Below are 26,848 nucleotides of genomic sequence, written 5' to 3' on the forward strand. Positions count from 1 at the left end.
GGCGCTTAAACCTGTCCTTCGCTTTCTGAGTGCCCCGTTTAACGACAACTATATATATATATATATATATATATATATATATATATATATATATATATATATATATATATATATATATATACACACACACACACACACACACACACGCACACATAAAATGGCCACCCTTGGTTAATATGAGCAAAGAAAGCTGTGAAAAATTGTCTTTATTGTTTAAACTTTTGATCTTTTGTTCAGACAATTCACAAAAATACTCTGCTCTCATGGATATCAAACAATTGCAAACAAAACACAGGTTTATCAAAAAAACAAAAAGCTTTGTTAAATGTAGGTGTGCAACAATTATTGGCACCCCTATGTATTCATTTGAGAACAATATATTTGATGTATATTCCCATTGATATTTACATTTTTTTAGTACACCTGGGTGACTAGGAACAGGAACTTGTTCAACCATGACTTCCTGTTTCACAGGGGTATGAGATATGAGGTAACACATAGGCCAAATTCTATTAGTCATTCATATCAATGGGTAAGACCAAGGAATATAGCTGTGATGTGTGGCAAAACGTTGTTGAGCTTCACAAAATGGGAAGTGGTTATAAGAAAATAGTACAAGCATGGAAAATGCCCATTTACACCATCAGGGCAATAATTAAGAAGCTCCAGTCAACTGGAAATGTTAAGAATCAACCTGTAACTGGATCTGTGTCTATATTGTCTCAGCACACTGTGAAGAGGATGGTTCAAGTGGCCAAAAAATGTCCAAGGAGAATTGCAGAAGTTAGTTGCGTCTTGGCGTTCAGAAAGTCTCCAAAACTTCAATCCGAAGTCACCTACATCACCACAAGATGTTTCGACAGGTTTCAAGAAAAAAGCCTCTACTCTCATCCAAAAACAAACTCAAACATCTTCAGTTTGCCAGACACTACTGGAACTTCAAATGGGATCAGGTTCTATGGTCAGATTAAACCAAAATATCTTTTTTTTTTTTTTTGCAATAAACACCAGAGGTGGTTTTGGCACACACAGAGAGGTAGCCATATAGAAGTACCTCATGCCCACGGTTAAATATGGTAGTGGCTCTTTAATGTTTTGGGGCTGTTGTTTTGCCAGAGGACCTGGACATTTTGTTGGGATACATGGCATCATGGACTATCAAATATCAACGGATATTAAATGAAAACCTGACTGCCTCTGCCAGAAAGCTTAAAATGGGCCATGGTTGGATCTTTCAGCAGGTCAATGATGCAAAACATATATCAAAATCAACACAAAAATTGTTTACTGACCACAAAATCAAGGTCCTGCCATGGCCATCCCAGTCCCCTGACTTCACCCAGAGAAAACCTCTGAGGTGAACTGAAGAGGAGAGTCCACCAGTGTGGACCTCGAAATGTGAAGGAGCTGGAGAGATTCTGTATGAAGGAATGGTCTCAAATGCCTTGCCATGTATTCTCCACCTAATCAGGCATTATAGGAGAAGCTGTTATCCTGGCAAAGGGAGGTAGCACAAAGTATTGACTAAAAGGGTGCAATAATTGTTGCACACCTATATTTAACAAAGATTTTTTTTTGATAAACCTGTGTTTTGTTTGCAATTGTTTGACATCCATGAAAGCAAATTATTTTTGTGAAATTTTTTAACAAAGGATCAAAAGGTTAAACAATAAAGACGATCCAATTTTTCACAGCCTTCTTTGCTCATATTTACCAAGGGTGCCAATAGTACAGGAGGGCACTGTAGACACACGTCCAATTCCAGATTGATTCATAACATTTCCAGTTGACTGGAACTGTTTAATTATTGCACTGATGGTGGAAATGGGCATTTACAATGCTTGTGCTATTTTCTTATAGCCACTTCCAATTTTGCAGACATGTTCATAAGTCACTGAGGTCCAAGTCAAGTCTCAAGTCTCTGAGGTGGAGTCCAAGTCAAGTCTCAAGTCTTTGTTCTATTTTCAGCAATAATTCTTTCACTTTACCTTCCACTGTGAGAGCTTTGGAGAGCTAAAAGGTGTGGGGCTCAAGCATAATGGTCACTCGGAACTAAATTTTTAAGTTATTTTTACTGGAAATTCAGTTTGAAGCAATCTTACAGCATGACTAGCTTGCTTACTCTCCCTTCAAACTGCCTTTTGGAGTAGGGTGACAAGATGCAAATGGACCAAATGTGGGACATGTAAGTTTGTGTGGGACAATGTGGGACATATTTCCGACATCCAAAGGCCTACCATTTTGATGTCTATCTAAATGAATAAGAAACATGTTCTCTCAGCCCATTTATATTTATTTATATTCATGTTTTTTGTATCAAACAATGCAACATTACAAAAGAAACATTACTGCATAAAAAACTAAGTGGGACAAAAAGGATTTCTATGGCTTGACCTCATGTGTACCCAGTTTGAGGGAAAGCTGACAACCCTTTGATGACAGGCTTCAATACTTTCTTCACAGTCATTGGATGAATGTCAGATTTGGCCACCGCCCCCTGGAGACAATTGCTTCATCAGCGATAAAGGTAGGGAATGAGAAAGCTGGACACATGCTTAGAACAACTCAAAAGGCGCTTTATTCTTTCTCTTTCACTTTCGCTTTTCAGCAGTTTTATTCTTTATTCGAGGCGCCCATTTTATTGTCGCCGCCGCTCACTGCAACTTAAGTGTGATTCGAGTCCCCATCTCTGCCATTTTGTGAAGCTCAACAACCTTTTGCTGCACATCACAGTTATATTCCTTGGTCTTACCCATTGTTATGAATAACTAAGGGAATATGGCCTATGTGTTACCTCATATTATACCCCTGTGAAACAGGGAACAGTGAAACAGGAAGAAACAATTGCTTGTTCCTAGTCACCCAGGTGTACTAAAATTTTTAAATATCAATGGGAATATACTATATATAATTACAATATTATACACATATAATAATAATAATAATAATAATAATAATAATAATAATATACACTATATACACACACACACACACACACAAATACTCATACAATACATACACACATCTTCATATAAATTGTCACACATATATTTAACAAAGATTTACTTTTCATAAACCTGTGTTTTGTTTGTAATTGGTTGATATCCATGAGAGCTGAGTATTTTTGTAATTTTTTTTTTAAACAAAAGATCAAAAAATAAAGACCATTTTTTCACAGCCTTCTTTGCTCATATTTACCAAGGGTGCCAATATTAGTGGAGGGCACTGTATGTCTGCTTATATTCTGGTTAGCAACTCTGTCTCTGTCTGTAGCATTAAAATATCACTAATGTTACCGAATTGTGTCTGTAAGATATCTCGGAACAAGCCTAACTTAATAGCTCAGTAATGATCTCCAGGGGCCTTTTATCTGTTTATTGTACACTTGTAGCCTACATTATTTTGCAGTGTGATAACTATGCATTCGGACCAAAAAAAATCCCATGTTCATTTTGTGATGTGACGGTAAGAGCCACTTGTTTATGCAGCAAAATTATAGCTTACCTTTCACGTATAACCTCTCTCTCTCACACACACACACACACACACACACACACAAACACACACACACACACACAAACCACGGCCTTCTAGACATAATTGCAAATTATATACGTACACGAGTAAAACATTTACTCGTGTATGTAAGTTTCCGGGCCTTTGCGACCGGAAACATGAGGAAAGGCGAAATGGCTCACCAAGTACGCGCCGACTGTCCCCTGCGCCAGCATTAGTGCACATTCCGACACTAGGAATATTTTGATGTTAAAAAAACATGTCTTTTTATTCATGTCCTCTTGCTGTGTGTTGGGGGAGCTCATTTCCGAGCTCCTCTGCTTTTTAACTTGCCCTAACAAATCGCTGAGCGTAGAGGCTTGGCTTAGAAACCAAACGGATCAACATAAAAAAATGTTTCCCCAACGTTTCAGGGATCCGAAGATCCAACGCCGTGTTCCTTTAGATGCATTTTTGTTTGTCACGTAACTGCTTCGCTTCGTGTAGAAATGGCCAGGGCTTCCAATTGCAGCCCCCTATGCGTGTTTAAATCCAATGCGGCTCTACTGCTACTGGTTTCCTGTTATGTATACTACGCCACTAGGGGCTGGGTCTCTCTCTCTCTCTCTCTCTCTCTCTCTCTCTCGCATTCTGTGTTTCTATTTCTTTCCCACTCTATATTACTCACTGTCCTATTTGTATTATATATATATATATATATATATATATATATATATATATAATACAAATAGGACAGTGAGTAATATAGAGTGGGAAAGAAATCTCTCTCTCTCTCTCTCTCTCTCTCTATATATATATATATATATATATATATATATATATATATATATATATATATATATATATATACATATCTCGCATTCTGTGTTTCTATTTCTTTCCCACTCTATATTACTCACTGTCCAATATATATATATATATATATTGGACAGTGAGTAATATAGAGTGGGAAAGAAATAGAAACACAGAATGCGAGATATGTATTATATATATATAGAGAGAGAGAGAGAGAGAGAGAGAGAGAGAGAGAAAATCTCTACATGTATTGAGGTCTGTTGAATTCCAACACAGGCACACCTCATTCTACTGAATGAGGTACTGATTAGGTGATTACCTGAATCAAACCTTATTTAATGATATAAAAACCACTGCTTATCACTATCACAAAAGGTCATCACTATCCTCTTGCAATAGAACCAGCTGGATGGTAAAGACAGTGCTTGTAGTACCTCAAAAGTAATAGGAATCAAAAACTAACTATTGACCATGCCAAAACAGTTGAAAAGGAAAGTTTTGAGTGAGGAAAAGAAGGGTTCAGTTCTGGCTTTACTGGCAGAGGGATACAGTGAGCGTTGGGTTGCTTCCATCCTTAAATTTCAAAGATGGCAGTCCATAAGAACAAGGTCAAACAGCAGACATTGGGGACGACAAAGCTACAGACCGGCAGAGGGCAAAAACGACTCTCCACTGACCAGGATGACCGTGAGCTCATTCAAATGTCCCTCAACAACCGTAGGATAACATTAAGTGACCTACAAAAAGAATGGCAAATGGTAGCTGGAGTGAAGTGCATGACAAGGATGTTTGGAAACAGGCTCCTAGGTCCAGGGCTAAAGTCGTGCAAAGCTAGAAAAAAGCCCTTCATCAATGAGAAGCAAAGAAGAGCCAGGCTGAGGTTTACAAAAGATCATGAGGATTGGACCGTAGAGGACTGGAGTAAGGTCATCTTCTCTGATGAGTAAAATTTTCAGCTTTGCCCAACACCTGGTTGTCTAATGGTTAGATGGAGACCTGGCGAGGCCTACAAGCCACAGAGTCTTTCACCCACTGTGACATTTGGTGGAGGATCAGTGATGATCTGGGGGTGCTTCAGCAAGGATGGAATCAGGCAGATTTGTCTTTGTGATGGACACATGAATCAAGCCATATACAAAGTTGTCCTGGAAGAACATTGGAAGCCATTGGTAACCTTGTCTAATAGCTACTGAAATTTGATTGGCAGATGGCAGCCAGGTTTTTCAACATATGGCAACTAAGACAAAGACACTGTATGCAAATTTTGAAGTCAATCAGATCAACGTGAGTCTGTGACCAATGGTTCAAAAGTTATGGCCATTTTTCTAAAAATGCTCACTATAGCGCTACCATCTGGCCGATCAGGCCAAGGCGTTGTGACACTATAACATTCTGGGGTACTATCTTCCCTCTAAGTTTCAGCTTACTAGGCCTTACAGTTTGGTCTGGACGATCAGTTTTAGGGCAGAATGATAATAATTTTAAAAATATATAGCTGCAAGCAGCATTTATCGGGGTTCAAGCCGTTTAGGGTCAGTAAAAACATTAAAAGATATTACTTAATATTGTGCAATCCTATAAGCACTTAAATCAAAGAAAAACCAAGATAATTTTTAGAAATTTCGGCCTTCATTAAGCTTGTCTAATAGCTGCTGAACATTGCTCAACCAATGGCGGCCATGTTTTTCAAGTTTCACAATTGTCCTTGTATATGCTGATTGGTCCTTGGACATATATTAGAGACCCCTGCTCACACCAGAGTCTGCTGACACGGCCAACCAAGTTCTGCTCACTCCCGAGCCTGTTGACACAGACAACCAATTTCTGCTCACGCCCGAGACTGCTGACATGGACAACTAAGAAATAAGCATGCATTAGACTGTGGCAGTCTTTTTTGTCATCTTGATTGTTTAAGGATAAATCACTTAAAGCACTGGAAACTTAAAAAAAAAAAGTCCTATATTCTATATATACATTTTACCAAGCCAGTATATCATGGGAGGTAGCGGACTCTGATGAACTGCCCCATGGAACTGCCACCTTGATTAAGGGACAGTGCCAGCTCCTCAGCCAGAGTGAGTGAAGGTGCTGGTAGTCCCCAACCCATTTTACGGGTCTCTGCCTTCTTCCTGTGGCTATATAGAACAGAGAGAAAAGTTATTATAGAAAGTTGGGCCAATTAGTTAGGTTACAATTTAGGAGGTTTATGAATCATTATCTTTTTTGAGTCTCATTTTGATTTGGCTCCAAGTTCTTCTGGCTCCAGAAGGATAACACCTGATAAAATATAAAGATTATTATATTATTAGTACTATGTACAATGTTAAGTAATTGATGGAGAGCTAAAAGTAAAGGCATATCTATTAAATGTTATGGCACAGGTTTAATAGGATCAAAGTTTAATTTAGCACCATAATGAAAGGAAACGTTTCATATATTTATGAACTTATTAATTCATGCATTTACTCGATCCATTACTTTTTTCCAAGCCAACTCTCTGTCCGAAGCAGCAGTTACTTTTTTTTGTATAAATGACTTATATTTCTTATAACTATTTACTGTAATTACCAAATAATGTTGGAGATCATATAGTTTGTTCTTTACAAATGCATATTACTCAAAGACATGAGACAGTAGGCTAGGGTCACTGAATCTGACAAGTCAAAATTCATAGCTACCAAAATATGTTACCGACTATATGTAACTGACTATATTGTTTAATAAAGTGGCTCATGTGATGTGTCAGCTCCTCTTCTTTCTATGTTATAAAGCATATTGATCAGATATTGATATATTTATAGATACATTAGGGTCACTGAATCTGACAAGTCAAAATTTATAGCTACAAAAATATGTTACCCCTATTTATTTAAAAATAACTGATTATAATGTTTAATAAAGTGGCTCATGTGATGTGTCAACTCCGCTTCTTTCTATTTTATGAAGCACATTGATCAGATACTGATATATTTATAGATACGGTACGGTTATTATAGCATTATAGCCACTGAAATGTGTTAACCCTCTTTACTCTAATTAAGTCTATAAGTCTAAGTTCATAAAATTCATTCAGGTGATGTAAAATTTTCTCCTTTTTCGTATAAGTTTTTGAGAAACAGTAGGGTCACCAATCATTAGACGTTACCAAAATATTACAAAATAAAAAGAATACTCACTAAGCTAATTTGTGTGATGCCTTTATTGTTCAGAAGGTTTGTTCCTTATGGCACTTCTAATACTGCTGAAATTTCTCTTAGGTTTTTTTTTATTATAAATGTAAAATAAATGTAAAATAAAAGAGTGAGCTCCTCCCCGCGAGGAGCTCACTTTGAGACCGATATTCCTTCTGGGTCTGCCTCTGGGATGTGGACCTGGGCGATCAGGGTGACTGGCATGAAACTCCCCTGTGAGGTTGGGGTCCAGAATATCTTGAGCTGGGCCCCAGCACTATTCCTCTGGGCCGTATCCCTCCCAATCTATAAGGTATTCCAGCCGGCCTCTTCTTTATCGAGAATTTAAGATGTTCTTTACCAGGCCTTCGATGTCAAGGGGAGGTGGCAGAGTAGCAGAAGGGAGGTTGATCGCCAGTGGGCCTGGAACTACTAGCTTGAGATGTGACACAGGGAAGGATGGGGAAGTTGGAATTGGTACGTAACTTCATTGATGCGTTTGATGATCTTGTATGGTCTGATGTATCTAGCTGTTAGTTTCTTGCAGGTTTGGTGATATCAAAGGTCTTTGGTGGCCAGCTACACCCAGTTGCCTGGCTGATACTCAGGAGTGGGCCCTCTGCTGTGATCTGCATAATTTTTTAGGTTTGGGCCGCTCTTTCTAGGCATTGCTGAGTACTTTCCCAGATTTGTTCGCTGGACTTGAACCATTCATCGATGGCTGGTGAACCTGTGGTATTGGTATTCCAATGGAAATAGGGGGGCTGGTATCCGAGAACACATTGAAATGGTTGGCAGAGTGGTGTAGTGAGTTCTGAGCATATTCTACCCATGGTATAAACTGGGCCCAATCATCAGGGTTGGCTGAGCAGAATGTATGGAGGAATCTACCCACCTGCTGGTCGGCTCATTCAACCTGCCCATTGGACGGGGGATGGTAACCTTAGGTGAGACTTACAGTGACACCTAGTTTCTCCATAAAGCTGGCCCACACCGTGAGGACCTTGATCACGTGCTATATTGTAACGGATAAAAAAAAAAGAGAGATGATGGTCTTCGGAAGCAATAAAAAGAACAGGTGACTAGAGGAGGAGGAGATGAGCAGGAGGCGGAAATGAGCGATACGCGGAAGTGAGAGCCAGGTGTGAATGGCGGAACTGATGGTGTGCGTTTCCCAGGGACCATGCTAATGCTTTACTGTGGATTATAACCTTGTGGATATTGATTCCGGAGGCTGGCGAACACTTCGGGAATATCCTGCCAAGGTGAATCAATGAGCGAGCGGAGCTTTGAGGGTTCGGAGGCACATCACAGGTTTGAGATCCTTTCTTTAATACTTTTGTGGAGAACCAGTATGCTTGGGTCATTGGATGTTACTGTCTGTAAAGAACTCCGAGTGTTAAGCGGAATCTGACTGCTGGTTTCCCATGCTTTCAAGTTCACGAACTCCCGTATGCTTAAATCACCGCCACTGAAGTGCTGCTTTTAAAGTGAACAAATTTTTTGTTTTGGTTAAGAATTATTTTGGGGTTAAATGTTTTTTTCTGCCTTTTGTGTGTGCAAATTTTCTTGTATGATTAGAGGCTTGTTTCCTTATGGGTTCGTCTATAAATCCCACGTATGGGAACTTTTTGGTTTTCATTATTTCAGTTTCTATGACTGAAATGATCTGTATTTTCTTACATTTATTGCATAAATAATAATAATCTTATTTTGTAAGAATTGAGTAGCCTAATTATGTTTTTTGCTCTGGGTGATGTCCAAATTACAAATTATAAGTGACAGTTAATTTGAACTGTCTGGCGCCCAAACCCCATAAGTAAGGTACCACACTACAATATCATCTGGAATCCTGAAATATCTGAATACATGATTGAAGAGAAGTTCTGTTGTGGCAAAGGCTGAGGGCAGACCTGGGAGAGTTATGAGGCTCAGAGACTTGGATAATCTGTATGTGACTACTAGAATGGTTGTTTGACCTTGGGAGTCAGGAGATCCGTGAGGAAGTCAATGGCGAGATGGGACCAGGGCCATTGAGGTGTGGGTAGTGGTAAGAGCTTGTCAGCAGGAAGTGTTCTGGGTACCTTGGCTTGGGCACAAATACTGCATGAGGCATACTGATGTCCCATATCATGTTCGGCCACCAGTACTTTTCCTGACAGTAGGTGATAGGTTCTGTGGATTCCTGGGTGGCTGGTGGCTACTGAAGTATGTGCTCATGTTATGAGTCTATTCCTCAATTGGTGTGGTACAAAGAGTTTGTTCAATGGGCATGACTGGGGTATTTGTTGTCAGGGGTGTTGTTGATGGCTTCATCCAGTTCCCATTCTATACTTCCCACTACCCATTCGGGAGGGAGGATGGTTTCCTCCAAATCCTGGTGGGAGTCCGATGTGTGCATGCGTGATAGTGCATCAGCTTTGACATTCTTGGAACCAGGGTGATAAGATGGGGTGAACTGGAACGGGTTAAAGAATAATGACCAGTGTGCTTGCCGGGAGTTGAGGCATTTGGCAGTGTGGAGATACTCCAGGTTCTTGTGCTCCATCAGGATGGTGAATGGATACTGGTAACCCTCTAGCCAATGGCGCCACTCCTCGAGTGCGAGTTTTACGGCGAGTAGTTCATGGTCTCCTACACTGTAGTTCTGTTTTGCTGGGGATAGTTTCTTGGAGTTCCATGCCAGTCTCTTGCAGCCTCCCTTAAGCAATGAAATCGGGGGGGTGTTATGGAGCTGAAGCCCTGGATGAAGCAGCGGTAGAAGTTAGCAACACCAAGATGGAGGTCCTTGACCGTACGAGGTGTAGGCCAACTGATTACCTTGCTCTGATCCATGCCCATTCCACCCAGGCTGATGATGTAGCTGAGAAAGGGTATGGTTATTTGAGAAATTCATACGTCTCCCCTTTAACGTAGAGTTGATGTTGCAGGAGGCGCTGGAGGACTTGGCGAACATGGTTGGCATGACTTTCCAGGGATGGTAAAAAAATGGGATGTAATCATATATGCAGTGATGAATTTATCCAGCATTTACCCAACATGGTAAACTTTTGAATTTACCAATAGTTCATGATCTCCTACACTGTAGTTCCGTTCTGCTAGGGATAGTTTCTTGGAGAAATAGGCCACTGGGTGCATCTTGGGCTGCTCTCCAAATATCTTGGAGAGGATGGTGCCCACTCCTGTTTCAGAGGTGTTCACCTCTACTATGAATGGCTTGGTAGGATCTGGGTGCTTTAAGATGGTAGCTGAGGTAAAAGCATTCTTGAGCTGGGTGAGGGCCTGGTCTGCAGCTGAGTTGCATGCCAGTCTCTTGGAGCCTCCCTTAAGCAACAACGTCAGGGGGTGTCTTATGGAGCTGAAGCCCTGGATGAAGCGGCGGTAGAAGTTAGCAATGCCGAGAAAATGCTGAGGTCCTTGACCGTACGAGGTGTAGGCCAACTGACTACCTTGCTCTGATCCATGCCCACTCCACCCAGGCTGATGATGTAGCCAAGAAAGGCTATGGTTATTTGATGAAATTCACATGTCTCCCCTTTAACGTAGAGTTGATTTTGCAGGAGGCGCTGGAGGACTTGGCGAACATGATTGACATGACTTCCCAGGGACAGTGAAAAAATGGGATGTCATCAGTATATGCAATGATGAATTTACCCAGCATATCTCTGAGGACATCATTAATGAGACATTGGAAGACAGAGGGGGTGATAAAGACCCCATAAGGCATTACCAGGTACTTGTAGTGTCCATCGGTAGTGCTGAAGGCAATCTTCCACTCATCCCACTCTATGATCTCTGATCTCTCTGGCTGAGCGTAGTTGTTCTAGGGCAGCAGGGAATAAAGGCTATAGTAACTATACTTTACTGTGCACTGGTTCAAACCTCTTTTATCTATGCAAGGTCTGAGTCCGCCTACTTTCTTCTCCACGAAGAAAAAGCCTGCAGAAACTGGAGAAGTAGCTGGTCAGATGTATCCTTGCTTTAGTGCTTCTTGTATGTATTCCTCCATAGCCTCCTGTTCTGTGAGTGAAAGGAGGTAAATGCGATTGCGAGGAGGCATGGATCATGGGACCAGTTCAATTGCGTAGTCGTAGGGTCTGTAGGGAGGTAACCCGCTGTCTTTGGTCTTGCTGAAGACTGTACCTAGATCCTTATACTCAGGAGGAATGGTGAATGAGGCCTGATTGTCTGGGCTTTCAATGGAGGGTGTCATGCACGTTCCCGTCCGAACATTTGCTGAACAGCGACTCCTGGTCACAGTTTTCGATAGGTCACCGATTTCGGCACAACACCGGAAAACCCTGAGTAAGCATTTAGGGAGATAATAATAATAATAATAATAATAATAATAATAATAATAATAATAATAATAATAATAATAGAGGAAGAAGAGGAATAATACTAACAATAAAAATAGGTTTCCTCCTGACAAAGAAATCCTAAAAATAACCCTGCACAGCATGGCGTTGCATCATACCATCACAGACACGCGATATAACTCTCTCAATATGATATTTCTTGGTCATAAACAGGGGCGTTACTAGACCCTAATGTTTGCTGTGCCCCAGTAAAATGTTTCCTGGTAATTCACTGACTTGTTACTGTGTAACTGAATGTCAGTAAAAGAATACGGCAGTGTTGTAATTTTGTATCTTATTGAACGGAGTATTGTATTTTATCATCAGTAAACGGAGTGTTGTGTTTTATTCTCAGCGAATGGAGGGAAGACCAAACAGACAGGGTTTACAGGAAAATATCTTGCACATCCTCTTCAATGATATGCCTTGCCCCCCTCGCTGTGCACAAGAGAAAATTTGTCAGTTTCAACCGCTTCACTGGTAATAAATCGGTGTATATCCATTTTCCCCTCACATTAATTTGACTGTGAGCTAGAGTTTGGCAGAATTGAGACTTGTCATCCAATAAGACATGAGTATTTCCATGTATTTTTCTGTAAACCATGTCAGATTGGTCTTGTCTCTGTTCACTGAAGACAGAAAATTACAACATTGCCGTCTTCTATTACTGACGTTCAGCTACGTAATGGCAAAGTGCTCCAATTATTCAGGGCTAAAGAAAAAAAAATCTTCAGGGCTATGCCCCTGGCAGTAGTGATAGGAAGTTCGGATCATTTTACTGACTCGGATCTTTGAATCAGCAAATTCAATTCAGCAAAATGAACGAATCTTTCTTTCGAGTCATTATGTTCATTCCAGCAGAATATAATTAAAATGTTACATGTTAAATTCCCCGACACATCTAGTACTTACGCAAACGTTGATCACATCTGGAATAAAAAATAAACTATAGGCTAATGCAACCAAGGCCAAATTATGAGAAACAGAAGTGATTAATTAATTGCTTAGCTGGTCTTCAGGCTATACAGTCTGTTAGTTCAGGGCTCTACAGTGCGACCATTTCACTCGCATTTGCGACTGAAAAGTGCTTTGTGCAACTGTGAAAAAATATTTAGGAGTGCCGGTGCGAGTGACCTGTTCGGAGTTGTATAATACAATCAGAATAAAAACTAAAACTCCAAAATGCATCTACATTGCTCAACAGTTACTTTCACACTGCATTTCATCACCTCAGTCAACTGAACAATTGTGTAAATACTGCAAAGAAGCCTTTATGTTGACAAGAGTAACTCTGTACATCATCTGCTTCAACTTCCCGATCTCACAACCGCCATCTTTTATTGATGTCTCAGAATGACCTGAAACTGCGACCTGCTCGTGTAGAGACAGCGGTAAATTAATAATAATGCTAACGCTACAAGGTGGGTTTTAATTCATACTTCTTTATTAAATAATTCCTAACCAATCATAATCAAGAGTAGCAACTGTTCAGTCTGTACACATACAGTACGCTGCTGCTCTCCTTCACTCTCTTCAGCAACTCCAATAGACAGTGCATTCACTTCATTTAAACTCACAGTTGCCAGATATCACTACAAAAGTCAATTCCAGTTTCCATGTTTTGATTTAATCCCCCCAAATAACTCAATATTATTATTACTAATTATTATTAATTATTATTAATACTGGGGGAACCAGTCTAAAAGGAACAACTGATAAACAAACAAACAAACAAACAAATAACAAAATGTAAAGACAGAAATTGTGCTTAGTTATAAATAAATCATATAATATTTAAAAAATAGATATTATAATAACTTCATGAAATATAAATAAAATGAGAAATTAAATGATGTTTAATTACTATGGGTTGCACTTAATATCAGTTTGACATTAAGCTTAGTAGGCTATCTCCTTAGAAGGCTATAAACCTTTTTCCTAATATGGATCATTTTTGTGTTAGTCTACTTTTAATTAGGACTCTTTATTGTTTAAAACATTTAAAAATAAATATTTTCTGCTTGTTTATTTATCAATTAACCAACAGTATTTACCATTGCTATTATTTTAATTCAATTAACAGTGACCATGAGCAGAGAGCTTACATTTAACTGTTTATGACAGACCTCCTGATTAAAGCTTAAACAAAAAAAAGATTGGTATCTGGATCGGTATCGGTCCTAAAAATCCTCATCCCCAATGAACACCATTAAACTAAAGCGCTTTGCATCTGGCGGATAAATGAACTCGCCCAATCACATCCTATATCAGATTATTCAGATATATACACAATATACGCAGAGCAGTTCGAGAACTGACTCCAGCACAGAACCATGACAGTGGAAAATGTCTAATAGTGTAGCTTTAAATATATTTAAGAGGAGCAGACTTCAAATACTGAACATTGAGGTTTATTGTATTTGTTTAAAAGGTGGTACAGGTTAACGGTTGTAGGTGTTTTTTTTTGTATACAGCCTGTAAAATTAACTGAAAATATTAAATTTTGTTTATCAGAAGGTAAATTAATGTGTCATGGCTCACACTATGTTGCTAAATTCTGTCATAATTGACAAGCTCAAGTTTTCTCATGCCTACTTGTGTGTTATATTGTGGCACATTAACGTTACTATCTCTAAAAAACTAAAAAACAAACTAAATTTCAACCGTGCTCCTAAATTTTTGTAATTGTAAAAAAGAAATTGTTACCATAGAGCCCTGTAGTTCACCTCACTTACCGATCCGAGTCGTTCTTTCTTTTGTCACATCACATTTGTCACGTCTGTTCCCCGGAAACAGAAACGATTAGTTCAGCTCTTGGGTCTTCGGGTTCAAGTTGTTCATTCATCACGTGACCGCCCCATAGGCTGAATGCAGTGGGGCTGTGACGTGATGAACGAACAACTCAAACCCGAAGACTCGAGAGGTGAACTAATCATTTCTGTTTCCAGTACTGCATGGTGCATTGCCTATGGGGCGGTCACCAGAACAACGAACGGCTCGAGCCCGAAGACTTGAAAGGTGAACTAATAATTTCTGTTTCCTGTACAGAACCTATGGGGACGTTGCAGCGCATGTACGGTCAAAAATTATTTAATCATTCTTTGAGACAACCTGTCGTTCCCGAGTCACATTAAAGATTTGTTCAAAATGAATGAATCGTTCATTAACGACACATCACTACCTGGCAGACAGCAAGGACAGACGTTGCATTTGAATGATGTACATTTCACTGCAGAATTTCATTTCGCTACCCCTCAAATAAATCTTTTATAACCTGGACCTTAATCTACAATCACAAGATCAACAAATTACCCAGATATGGTAAATTGTCAAAGCATTAACCCTTTAACACTTTAGTTTAAAATATTTCAACTGGGCCCCGGTTTGTTTTTTTTTTCAATGCGACCAGTATTTTCGAAGTATTCCATTCAGCAAAGCCCAGTAAATTAAAATGTAAAATTGAACTAATGAAATGATCTGCAGCACATACTTACATTAATGTTTGTTACATAGTATGATTAAAGAAAAACAAACAAACAAACAAATAAATAAATGCTACTCCCAAAGTAACCAGAATTGAATGCTTTGGTGCCGTTTATGCAAAAAAAAAAAAAGGATTTCCAGGGTGGGGGGGGGGGGGGGTATAAGGTTATATTCATGCCACAATTCTGCGCGTAAAAGATCACAGTTTTAGCACGTATAAGGGCATTTTTCACGCGCGTATACTGAGTTTTGTGAAGAAAAAAGAATTTAGATCGCAAAAAAATTAATTTTGCAATAATTGTTTGTCTGAATGTGTGCAGATGTCCTCTTTTGTCTGTGCAAAGTTTCACTTGCTTGCTCCCCCGCTACCCACCCTCTATGCTCTCTAAACTCCAACTGCTCATTCACTCAACCCAATTACAATGTGTCATAATTGTAGCCAATCAGAGATGAGAGTGCTAAATTCTGATTGGTTGGTCTGACAACCAATCATATGATTCCCTGCACTACCGCGATTATAAGAAGAAAAATACACGGTGGAAGAGACGTGGTTTAGGTGGGAGTTATTTTATGAACGCCACAGACAATTATCCAATTTCACACTTCAGGGTTTTTGCTTTTTCTTCACTTCCACTTTCAAAGTGGTGTTTAATGTTTGTACAGCCAATAGTAATCACGAACATTGAGGGAGGAGCGGGTACAACCAGAGTCCTTGAGAGAGAGAGAGAGTTGCGTCAAAGTTGACACCAGACGACACCTATATAATGTACAAAAACAAGTAGGCATGAGTATGAGGCAGGGCAGGATCCCAAAGGAAGAGATGATAAGTACGTGTCTTAGAATAGGTCATGCTTGCTTAAATCAAACATTACACAGAATAGGAAAACACCCCAATGGACTCTGCACTGCACCCACTGCAATACACAAGAGACAATAAAACACATTCTGTTAGACTGCAAAAGATATGAGGAAGAAAGAACTGAGCTAGAGATGCAAATTGGAAAGCAAAACATGACACTAGAGAACTTGCTGGGAAAAACATATGGAAAAGTACACCGTCCCCTAATAAATTATCTGAAAAATACTGGGATAAGTGAGAGACTTTAGTAATTTAGTATGAATATAGTTTATTTATTTATTATTATTGTTATTATTATTACTTTTTTCCCCTGCCAATCTGCTGCCCACCCTCCAGTCCAGTAGGTGGCGGTAATGCACCGTAAGTTGGTTTGCCAACTGCCATTAAAACCAAAAGAAGAAGAAGCGCAGCAGAAGGAGAACGATGCGTCAACGAAAGTACAAAACGCTCGATCGTCACATCATTCACGTAAACTTCAGATAGTTCCAGGAAGTTATTGGCGGGCAATTTGAATGCAGAGTTAGAGAGACAAAAGTGTGATTTTTGGTAATTAGTAGCATTGCATGTAATGCAATATATTTATTCATTTAAAATATTTATATAACACACCGACATGTATGTAGTATGTATATATAGTTACATCAATGATGTTTGTAAAAAAAAAAAAGTTAAATCCACTAATATTTGAGGATTAGTGTGGGCAATTGGCGTTACCTGCCTTGTTAACATATCATGGTTAAAGACCTTGTTGCTGTTGTTTTAAATTAATATTTTTTATGTTCTTAAATTTATAAGCTAGTTAAGGGCAATCAGTATCATCTTTATGACTTTCAGATAGGACAAGAGACCGACAGGTGACTATCAATGATTGTCCAGTCAATGCACAATGGGTCATTGGACTAGCAGCAGCAGCATGATGTTAAGTGTGTTGTCTTAGAAAATCCACTGCAAAGAAGTAACATTTTACATTTTACAATTAAACTTAACGTTTACAATTTTTATGCACCCCTGTACTTATTAAAATATACATTAATAAATAATATCCCAATTAAAAACAATCTAAAACATGTTCATACACCATCATATATATTTTTTATGCATTTTGCCTTTTGCTATGCACTCATGCTGTAGCAAAGGATTAATAAGTTTCTAATAAAATTAAAAGCATGTCAAGCATTTTATCTGTGTCCTTTCCTCAATGTTGTCCTTGTATAGTGTCCACCATGGTTCCCTGTGCTGCATGGGAATGCTCCAATCGCTCAGAGAAAGGAGTACCAATGCATGGCTTTCCCACTGACACAGAGAGGAGAAAAAAAATGGTTGGTTCAAATCAGCAGGTGCAATCTAAATATAACAAAGCAGTACAACACCAAGAAAATTGTGAGGTAATCATACTTAAGTGTATTTGCACTTTTTCCACAAAGACCACACCATGGGGAAGTTTAATGTTAGGTTTATTAAAAAAAGGAACAGCGAAAGACTTGCAAAACCCAGTGAGCTGAGACTCATGGTGAGGGTGCTGTCTCATTACAGGGAGTCTTCAGGCAGTCTTCGGGGTACGCGAAGATGGCGGGTTGAGCAGTCGCGTTTTCCGAAGCTCGTAATAGTTGTTCCCAAAAGTCTGTTTGAAGTGAGTATTTCCCACTGTTCCATGTCAAGATGTATTTACAAAAACTGATTAAATCTGCCAAACTAAAAATAGATCCCAAAGGGAAAGTTCCCTCGCCTAATATTGAAAAGAAAGATAAGGCAAAAGAAAGTAAATACGACAATGTATTGGAGGTTTCTGTGCAAAATAAAAGAGAACGCTGTGATGGCACCCTTCCTTCAATGACAAGCAAAAAGCCTGTGGAAAAAAAGGATTAAGCCAACAGCTAACAGAGACAAGGCTGAAATCTCAAACGAAACCATTTTAGCTGCAATATTTATCTGTATAAATATCTGGAAAGGAGGGTGGATGTGAAGCTGGCATATTTAAGTGAACAATCCAAACAAAGCAGCATCATGATTGCTAGCTGAACGAAGGCGATTCAGCTCAACACGTAAGCAGTGAATGAGTGTGAAAAAAGAGTCAGTGACTTGGAGATACAAAACGATCATCTTCGCAAGGAGAACTGTGATCTTAAGGAGAGGGTGAGAGAACAAGAAAGATATAGAATGAGGTGGCATCTCCGTATCAAAGGCATGGAAGAGAAAAAAGACGAAGATATCAAATCATATGTCATCCAAGCCCTCAGTAAGATTGCACCTATGGAGTCATCGGTGGAAGACGGATCGGTGTTGACTGGTGAAGCGATGTGTTTCTAATTATCAGTTAGTGGGAAACTTTTTAAAGGGGCACTGGAGCTCTAGGCTATCTGAAAGTTATGGTTCATACAGAGACTGAATGTAAGTTTATAAGTGGCTTGTTTATGGTTCACTTTGTGTTTTTATTTACTAGTTCTCTTTTTTTCCTCTTTTTTGTTATAGTATTAATGATTAAGGCGAAATTGTATTTGGTTCTTTGAATGTTAGGGGCTTAAAGGACATTGTTAAAAGGAAAACAGTTTTTTTAATTTTGTAAAGACCAGAAAGCTCAGTGTATGTTTCTACAAGAGACTCATTCTTTGTACTTGGATGAGTCCTCTTTCTGGACTAATCAATGGGGTGATAAGATTGTTTTCAGCCATTTCTAACTGTTCTGGAGGAGTGGCAATATGCTTCAACAAATGTCCTGGGGAATTCATAACTTATAAAGCTTATGGAACTGGTCATTGGTTGATGGTGGTACTAAAAACTGATGGCCTTTTTATTTTATTAATATTTATGGCTTTAATAATACAGCTCAAAACCAGAAATTAATAGGAGCTATTTCTAATATGATTGCAGAAACTAAAGTGCAGTACGCATCTGATAATGCTTTGGTAGGAGGAGACTGGAATATGGTTCAGGATGAGTGGAAATATAGATCACCTATATATGGCCTAGATGGGAAAATTATTTGAGCAATGTTTGGAGATATTTAAATCCTGAGGTTAAATGTTTTTCGTGGTTTAAACCTAATGGGGAGAGCAAATCTAGAATGGTTAGTTCTGGATGGTTAGTGATAACATTCTAAAATATGCTTCACGATCTACAATTTCTAAAGCTCCGTTAACAGATCATTGTTTTATAGATCTTGTTTTAGAACCCACATTTAAGAAATTTAGAAACAAAGGTTATTGGAAGTTTAATGCCTGTCTCTTACAAAATGAAGAATTTGGTGTTAAATTCAAGAAATTAATAAGGAATATAGAGATAAATGATTCTTTTGATTGTAATATAAGTAAATGGGAATTTTTTACATTTATAATTAGGGAATTTTTCATATGTTTCTCTAAGAAAATAAACAAAGAAAAAAGGAAGTATGAAAGTAATTTAATTTGTGAAATAAGTCAGTGCTGTAACAAACCATTTAAAAATAATTATGAAAATAATAAGGTGATGGGGCTTCAAAGTAAATTAGATCATCTTTATCTTGAGAGCGCACATGGCACCTTTATAAGATCGCATGCCAAATGGATTGAGGTAGGCGAAAAGAACTCTTCATATTTCAGTAATTTAGGAAAAAAAAGGCAGCAAAGAAACTCTATCAGTAGTTTAATGATTCGAGAAGAGGACTGCAAAGATTTTAGAAGAATTGAAAAAGAAGTGTTTCTGTTCTATTCTAAATTATATTCTTCAGATTTTTCCTCAGAGGATAAAATCCGGAACAATATTCCACATACTGAGGACTCTTTTAAAATTTTATGCGATTCAGATCTTAGGATTGAAGAATTGGATTCAGTTGTTATGAAGATGCCGTTAAACAAATCCCCAGGGACAGATGGGCTTACTAATGCTTCTTTAAAAAAATTTGGGGGGATTTGACAAATCTATTACTCAGTGCCATAAAGGAATGTATTGAGAGGAAAGAGTTAATACAAAGTATGAAAGCAAGGCTTAATTACACCGATGCCCAAAACTTCCCAAAAATGTGAGACCTACAGTATCTCACAAAAGTGAGTACACCCCTCACATTTTTGTAAATATTTGATTATATCTTTTAATGTGACAACACTGAAGAAATGACACTTTTCTACAATGTAAAGTAGTGAGTGTACAGCTTGTGTAACAGTGTAAATTTGCTGTCCCCTCAAAATAACTCAACACACAGCCATTAATGTCTAAACCGCTGGCAACAAAAGTGAGTACACCCCTAAGTGAAAATGTCCAAATTGGGCCCAATTAGCCATTTTCCCTCCCTGGTGTCATGTGACTTGTTAGTGTTACAAGGTCTCAGGTGTGAATGGGGAACAGTTGTGTTGAATTTGGTGTCATTGCTCTCACACTCTCTCATACTGGTCACTGGAAGTTCAACATGGCACCTCATGGCAAAGAACTCTCTGAGGATCTGAAAAAAAGAATTGTTGCTCTACATAAAGATGGCCTAGGCTATAAGAAGATGGCCAAGACCCTTACACTGAGCTGCAGCATGGTGGCCAAGACCATACAGGACAGGTTGCACTCAGAACAGGCCTCGCCATGGTCAGCCAAAGAAGTTGAGTGCACATGCTCAGCGTCATATGCAGAGGTTGTCTTTGGGAAATAGACATATGAGTGCTGCCAGCATTGCTGCAGAGGTTGAAGGGGTGGGGGGTCAGCCTGTCAGTGCTCAGACCATACACCGCACACTGCATCAAATTGGTCTGCATGGCTGTAGTCCCAGAAGGAACCCTCTTCTAAAGATGATGCACAAGAAAGGCCGCAAACAGTTTGCTGAAGACAAGCAGACTAAGGACATGGATTACTGGAACCATGTCCTGTGGTCTGATGAGACCAAGATAAACTTATTTGGTTCAGATGGTGTCAAGCGTGTGTGGCGGCAACCAGGTAAGGAGTACAAAGACAAGTGTGTCTTGCCTACAGTCAAGCATGGTGGTGGGAGTGTCATGGTCTGGGGCTGCATGAGTGCTGCCGGCACTACGGAGCTACAGTTCATTGAGGGAACCATGAATGCCAACATGTACTGTGACATACTGAAGCAGAGCATGATCCCCTCCCTTCGGAGACTGGGCCACAGGGCAGTATTCCAGCATGATAATGACCCCAAACACACTAATGAAGCTGAAGGTGATGGACTGGCCAAGCATGTCTCCAGACCTAAATCCTATGCAGCATCTGTGGGGCATCCTCAAACGGAAGGTGGAGGAGCACAAGGTCTCTAACATGCACCAGCTCCGTGATGTCGTCATGGAGGAGTGGAAGAGGACTCCAGTGGCAACCTATGAAGCTCTGGTGAACTCCATGCCCAAGAGGGTTAAGGCAGTGCTGGAAAATAATGGTGGCCACACAAAATATTGACACTTTGCGCCCAATTTGGACATTTTCACTTAGTGAAAAGTGACTTAGTGAACTCAACACACATTAATGGCTGTGTGTTGAGTTATTTTGAGGGGACAGCAAATTTACGCTGTTATACAAGCTGTACTCTCACTACTTTACATTGTAGCAAAGTGTCATTTCTTCAGTGTTGTCACATTAAAAGATATAATCAAATATTTACAAAAATGTGAGGGGTGTACTCAATTTTGTGAGATACTGTATCACTCTGCTTAACACCAGTTACAAAAAAACATTCTGGGCTATTGCTGCTAGGCTGAAAAAAGGTATTTCTATTATAATTTAATGAGACACAATCAGGGTTTCTGGAAGGAAGGTCAATTCATAATAATATTAGACTGGTTTTTAGATTTACTTGATTATAATGATGTGGTTCAAGGGAGTGGGTTTCTTCTTCTTCTTCGTCTTCTTTTTTTTTATATATAGATTTTTATAAAACATTTGATGCCATTGAGCATCCATTTATTTTGAAAACCTTACAGCATTTAGATTTTTTGAGCAAGATCTATAAATTGAATTGAAATGTTATATTATGGAATCAACAGCTCTGTAGCTCTAGGCCATGGAACCTGCACAAGATTTCCGATTTAAAGGGGAATTCATCAGGGTTGTGGTAGCTCACCGTTATTGTTTATAATGGTTACAGAGCTATCTATATTGATAAAAAATAATGGTACTGAAGGTTTAATGGTGTTGGATAGGTAAATAATAAGTCAGTTTGCTGATGATACAACATTGTTTTTAAAAAAGGAACATCAAATTTCACTAGCCTTACATTCTGTTAAGCAGTTTTCTAAAGCTTCAGGGTTACATTTGAACCTAGAAAAATGCGAAATGTTAACTTTACATGAATTTCCTCTGCAGTCTGTCACGGTTCCCCTTTAAGCAGCGCGCTGTGGAGCATGTGAGCGTGCTTTTCCCTTGTGGACAATCGTGACATTTCGACACATGCATTTGTTTATGTTTCTGTATGTCTCCTCCCCGTTCTGTCATTGGTTGTAGTTTCACGTGTGTCTGAATTGCCCTCAGCCATTACAACGCTGATTATCTCCGCATATATACCGCGCGCCTCCCAGCACACAACGTGGAATATTGAATGAGTTATAGTAAATTAGTTTAGAGTCCTTACGATAGATAACCACAGTCAGTCCATAGTTTCATGTTTCATGTTTAGATTCATAGTCATAGTTCGTGTCATGTTTCATGTTTAGGTTCGTTTGTTAAGTTCACGCTGGTTTCTCCGCTACCAGTCCCTCGCTGTTGTTTGTTTCATGTTTGGTATATCGACCCTGTATCCCGTGACCACGACTTTGATTCCTGCCTTGCCTCGTTTATGCCTGTTTGGCGATCGTCTGAACTTTGCATGTTACCGGATTAGGTTTTTGGATCACGTTCTGGATTTACCTGCCTGTGTGTCTCTCAATAAAACTGTTCACACTGCGCTTGCATCCTACCTTATCTCCGTTACGTCACAATACGTGACAGAATATTCCGCCCATCATGGATGCAGCACGAGAACGCAGAACCCGGAGGTCCACGCCAATCATCCCCGCCTTGGATTCTATGCAGTTCTCGCAATGGACTTTCATGGACCTTCCCGATCGGTATGATGGCTTCTTTGGTTATCCGGACTATTTTATGATAGACTGCCAGAGTTACTTCTCAAGCCTGTTTGACCCGAAGCCAAGGGAGAGACAATGGATTAAGTTCATGATGTCCCGATTTTTTGGCCCAGCTCGCAAGTGGGCACAGCGAGTAGCAGCCATGAGACCCCGGGTACTGGAGAACAGTAGGCAGTTTTCGGACCTGTTTCTGAGGGAGTTTGGAGAACAAGGGCAGAGCTACAACTTGGATGAGCTGTTGAAGGGAGTTAATGTGGCGAACAGTGCTGATCTTCCATTCCACATGCATTATGAGCAGATGAGCCAACAAGTTGATGTTAACACGGACAACCAAGTCCCTGAGGTCCAAGTCCAAGTCAAGTCTCTAGTATCTGGAGTCCAAGTCAATTCACCAGTCTCTGAAGTCCAAGTCAAGTCTCAAGTCTCTCAAATCCAAGTCAAGTCTCAAGTCCCTGAGGTCCAAGTCCAAGTCAAATCTCAAGTCCCTGAGGTCCAAGTCCAAGTCAAGTCTCCAGTCACTGAAGTCCAAGTCAAGTCTCAAGTCCCTGAGGTCCAAGTCCACGTCAAGTCTCCAGTCACTGAAGTCCAAGTCAAGTCTCAAGTTTCTGAAATCCAAGTCAAGTCTCAAGTCCCTGAGGTCCAAGTCCAAGTCAAATCTCAAGTCCCTGAGGTCCAAGTCAAGTCTCAAGTTCCTGATGTCACACCCAAGTCTACTGACACGGCCGACCACGTTCTGCTCAAGCCCGAGTCTACCGACCCGGTCGCCCAAGTTCAGCCCACGCCCAAGTCTACCGACCCGGTCGCCCAGGTTCAGTCCACACCCAAGTCTACCGACCCGGTCGCCCAAGTTCAGCCCACGCCCAAGACTACCGACACGACCACCCAAGTTCTGCCAAAGCCCGAGTCTGCTGACACGCATAGCCAAGTTCTGCTCACGCCTGAGTCTGCCGACACGCACAGCCAGGTTCTGCTCACGCCCGAGTCTGCCAACACACACAGCCAAGTTCTGCTCACGCCCGAGTCTGCCGACACGCACAGCCAGGTTCTGCTCACGCCCGAGTCTGCCGACACGCACAGCCAAGTTCTGCTCACGCCCGAGTCTGCCGACACGCACAGCCAAGTACTGCACACGCCCGAGTCTGCCGACAAGCACAGCCAAGTTCTGCTCACGCCCGAGTCTGCCGACACGCACAGCCTAGTTATGCTCACGCCCAAGTCTGCCGACACGCACAGCCAAGTTCTTCTCACGCCCGAGTCTACCGACACGACCACCTAAGTTCTGCCAAAGCCCGAGTCTGCTGACACGCATAGCCAAGTTCTGCTCACGCCCGAGTCTGCCGACATGCACAGCCAGGTTCTGCTTACGCCCGAGTCTGCCGACACACACAGCCAAGTTCTGCTCACGCCCGAGTCTGTCGACACGCACAGCCAGGTTCTGCTCATGCCCGAGTCTGCCGACACGCACAGCCAAGTTCTGCTCACACCCGAGTCTGCCGACAAGCACAGCCAAGTTCTGCTCACGCCCGAGTCTGCCGACAAGCACAGCCAAGTTCTGCTCACGCCCGAGTCTGCCGACACGCACAGCCAAGTTCTGCTCACGCCCGAGTCTGCCGACACGCACAGCCTAGTTATGCTCACGCCCGAGTCTGCCGACACGCACAGCCAAGTTCTTCTCACGCCCGAGTCTACCAACACGGCCGCCCAAGTTCTGCTCACGCCCGAGTCTACCGACACGGCCGCCCAAGTTCTGCCCATGCCCAGGGTTCACCTGGTGACCTCAGAGCCCCAGCCTGAGATCTACGAGGAGATCTCAACTCCAGAGCTGCAATCTTCCTGTTCAGCTGTGGACGTCGCTCAGTCTTCCTGTTCAGCTGTGGACGTCGCTCAGCCTCCCTGTTCAGTTGAGGTCGTCGCTCAGCCTCCCTGCTCAGCTGTGGACGTCGCTCAGCCTCCCTGCTCAGCTGTGGACGTCGCTCAGCCTCCCTGCTCAGCTGTGGACGTCGTTCAGCCTCCCTGTTCAGCTGAGGTAGTCGCTCAGCCTCCCTGTTCAGCTGTGGTCGTCGTTCAGCCTCCCCGCTCAGCTGAGGTCGTCGCTCAGCCTTCCTGCTCCATGGCGAACATTGTTCCCCCCTCCTGCTTCGAGGAGAGCTACGCTCCTCTCCCTGGCCGCACGGAGACCCACGCTCCTCTCCCTGGCCGCACGGAGACCCACGCTCCTCTCCCTGGCCGCACGGAGACCCACGCTCCTCTCCCTGGCCTCACGGAGACCCACGCTCCTCTCCCGGGCCTCACGGAGACCCACACTCCTCTCCCTGGCCTCACGGAGACCCACGCTCTGCCTTCATGCTCCGCCGAGGTCTTCGCTCAGCCTGTCTGCCCGGCGGTGGTTGTCGCTCTGCCTACCTGTTCAGCCGGGGACATCGCTCTGCCTTCATACTCCGACGAGAACGTCGCTCTGTTTCCCTGCTCAGCTGAGTACAGCGCTCTGCTTTCATGCTCCGCCGAGGACGTCGCTCCGCCTGCCTGCCCAGCTGTGATCGTCGCTCTGCCTTCATGCTCCGCCGAGGACTTCGCTCAGCCTGTCTGCCCGGCTGTGGTCATCGATCTGTTTCCCTGTTCAGCCGAGGACGTCGCTCTGCTTTCCTGCTCCGCCGAGGACGTCGCTCTGCTTTCCTGCTCCGCTGAGGACGTCGCTCTGCCTTCATGCTCCGCCAAGGACTTCGCTCAGCCTGTCTGCCCGGCTGTGGTCATCGCTCTGCCTTCATGCTCTGCCGAGGACGTCGCTCCACTTTCATGCTCCGCCGAGGACGTAGCTCAGCCTGTCTGCCCGGCTGTGGTCGTCGCTCTGCCTACCTGTTCAGCTGAGGACGTCGCTCTGCTTCCCTGCTCTGCCGTGTGCGTCGCTCTGCTTTTTTGTTTCGCCAAGAACGCCGTGCAGTCTCCAGGCTCTGCTTGGGACATTCTGCCCAGGGGGCCGGGGCCGCCAATGGAGATGGATGTTTCTTGGCACTCCGGGAGGAGTGCCCTTGGGGGGGGGGGGGGTTCTGTCACGAGTTCCCCTTTAAGCAGCGCGCTGTGGAGCATGTGAGCGCTCGTGCACGAGCAGGTGCGCGAGCACCTGCTTTTCCCTTGTGGACAATCGTGACATTTCGACACGTGCATTTGTTTATGTTTCTGTCATGTCTCCTCCCCGTTCTGTCATTGGTTGTAGTTTCACGTGTGTCTGAATTGCCCTCAGCCGTCAGCCATTACAACGCTGATTATCTCCGCATATATACCGCGCGCCTCCCAGCACACAACGCGGAATATTGAATGAGTTATAGTAGATTAGTTTAGAGTCCTTACGATAGATAACCACAGTCAGTCCATAGTTTCATGTTTCATGTTTAGATTCATAGTCATAGTTCATGTCATGTTTAGGTTCGTTTGTTAAGTTCACGCTGGTTTCTCCGCTACCAGTCCCTTGCTGTTGTTTATGTTTCATGTTTGGTATATCGACCGTGTATTCCGTGACCACGACTTTGATACCTGCCTTGCTTCGTTTATGCCTGTTTGCCGATCGTCTGAACTTTGCATGTTACTGGATTACATTTTTGGATCACGTTCTGGATTTACCTGCCTGTGTGTCTCTCAATAAAACTGTTC

The 26,848-nt window shown here is 41.7% G+C and overlaps 1 protein-coding gene across 3 annotated transcripts in view; it reads right to left on the reverse strand.

Moving 5' to 3' along the window:
* slco3a1a (solute carrier organic anion transporter family member 3A1a) overlaps window positions 1–26,848 on the reverse strand; it is a 119,983-nt gene that overhangs the window by 85,825 nt on the left and 7,310 nt on the right. The window contains exon 1 of one of the 3 annotated variants that reach the window (XM_053623232.1): window positions 3,699–4,117. The exons of 1 other annotated variant lie outside the window; for it this stretch is intronic. In XM_053623232.1, coding sequence (XP_053479207.1) covers window positions 3,699–3,821 — 123 coding nt within the window. In that variant the 5' untranslated portion in view covers window positions 3,822–4,117. Of the gene's footprint in view, window positions 1–3,698; window positions 4,118–26,848 lie in introns of those variants that run through there. One more of the 3 variants, XM_053623233.1, reaches the window with a different exon arrangement.

This window comes from Ictalurus furcatus, chromosome 4 (genome assembly GCF_023375685.1).
Source record: "Ictalurus furcatus strain D&B chromosome 4, Billie_1.0, whole genome shotgun sequence".
NCBI classification, from domain to species: Eukaryota; Metazoa; Chordata; class Actinopteri; order Siluriformes; family Ictaluridae; genus Ictalurus; species Ictalurus furcatus.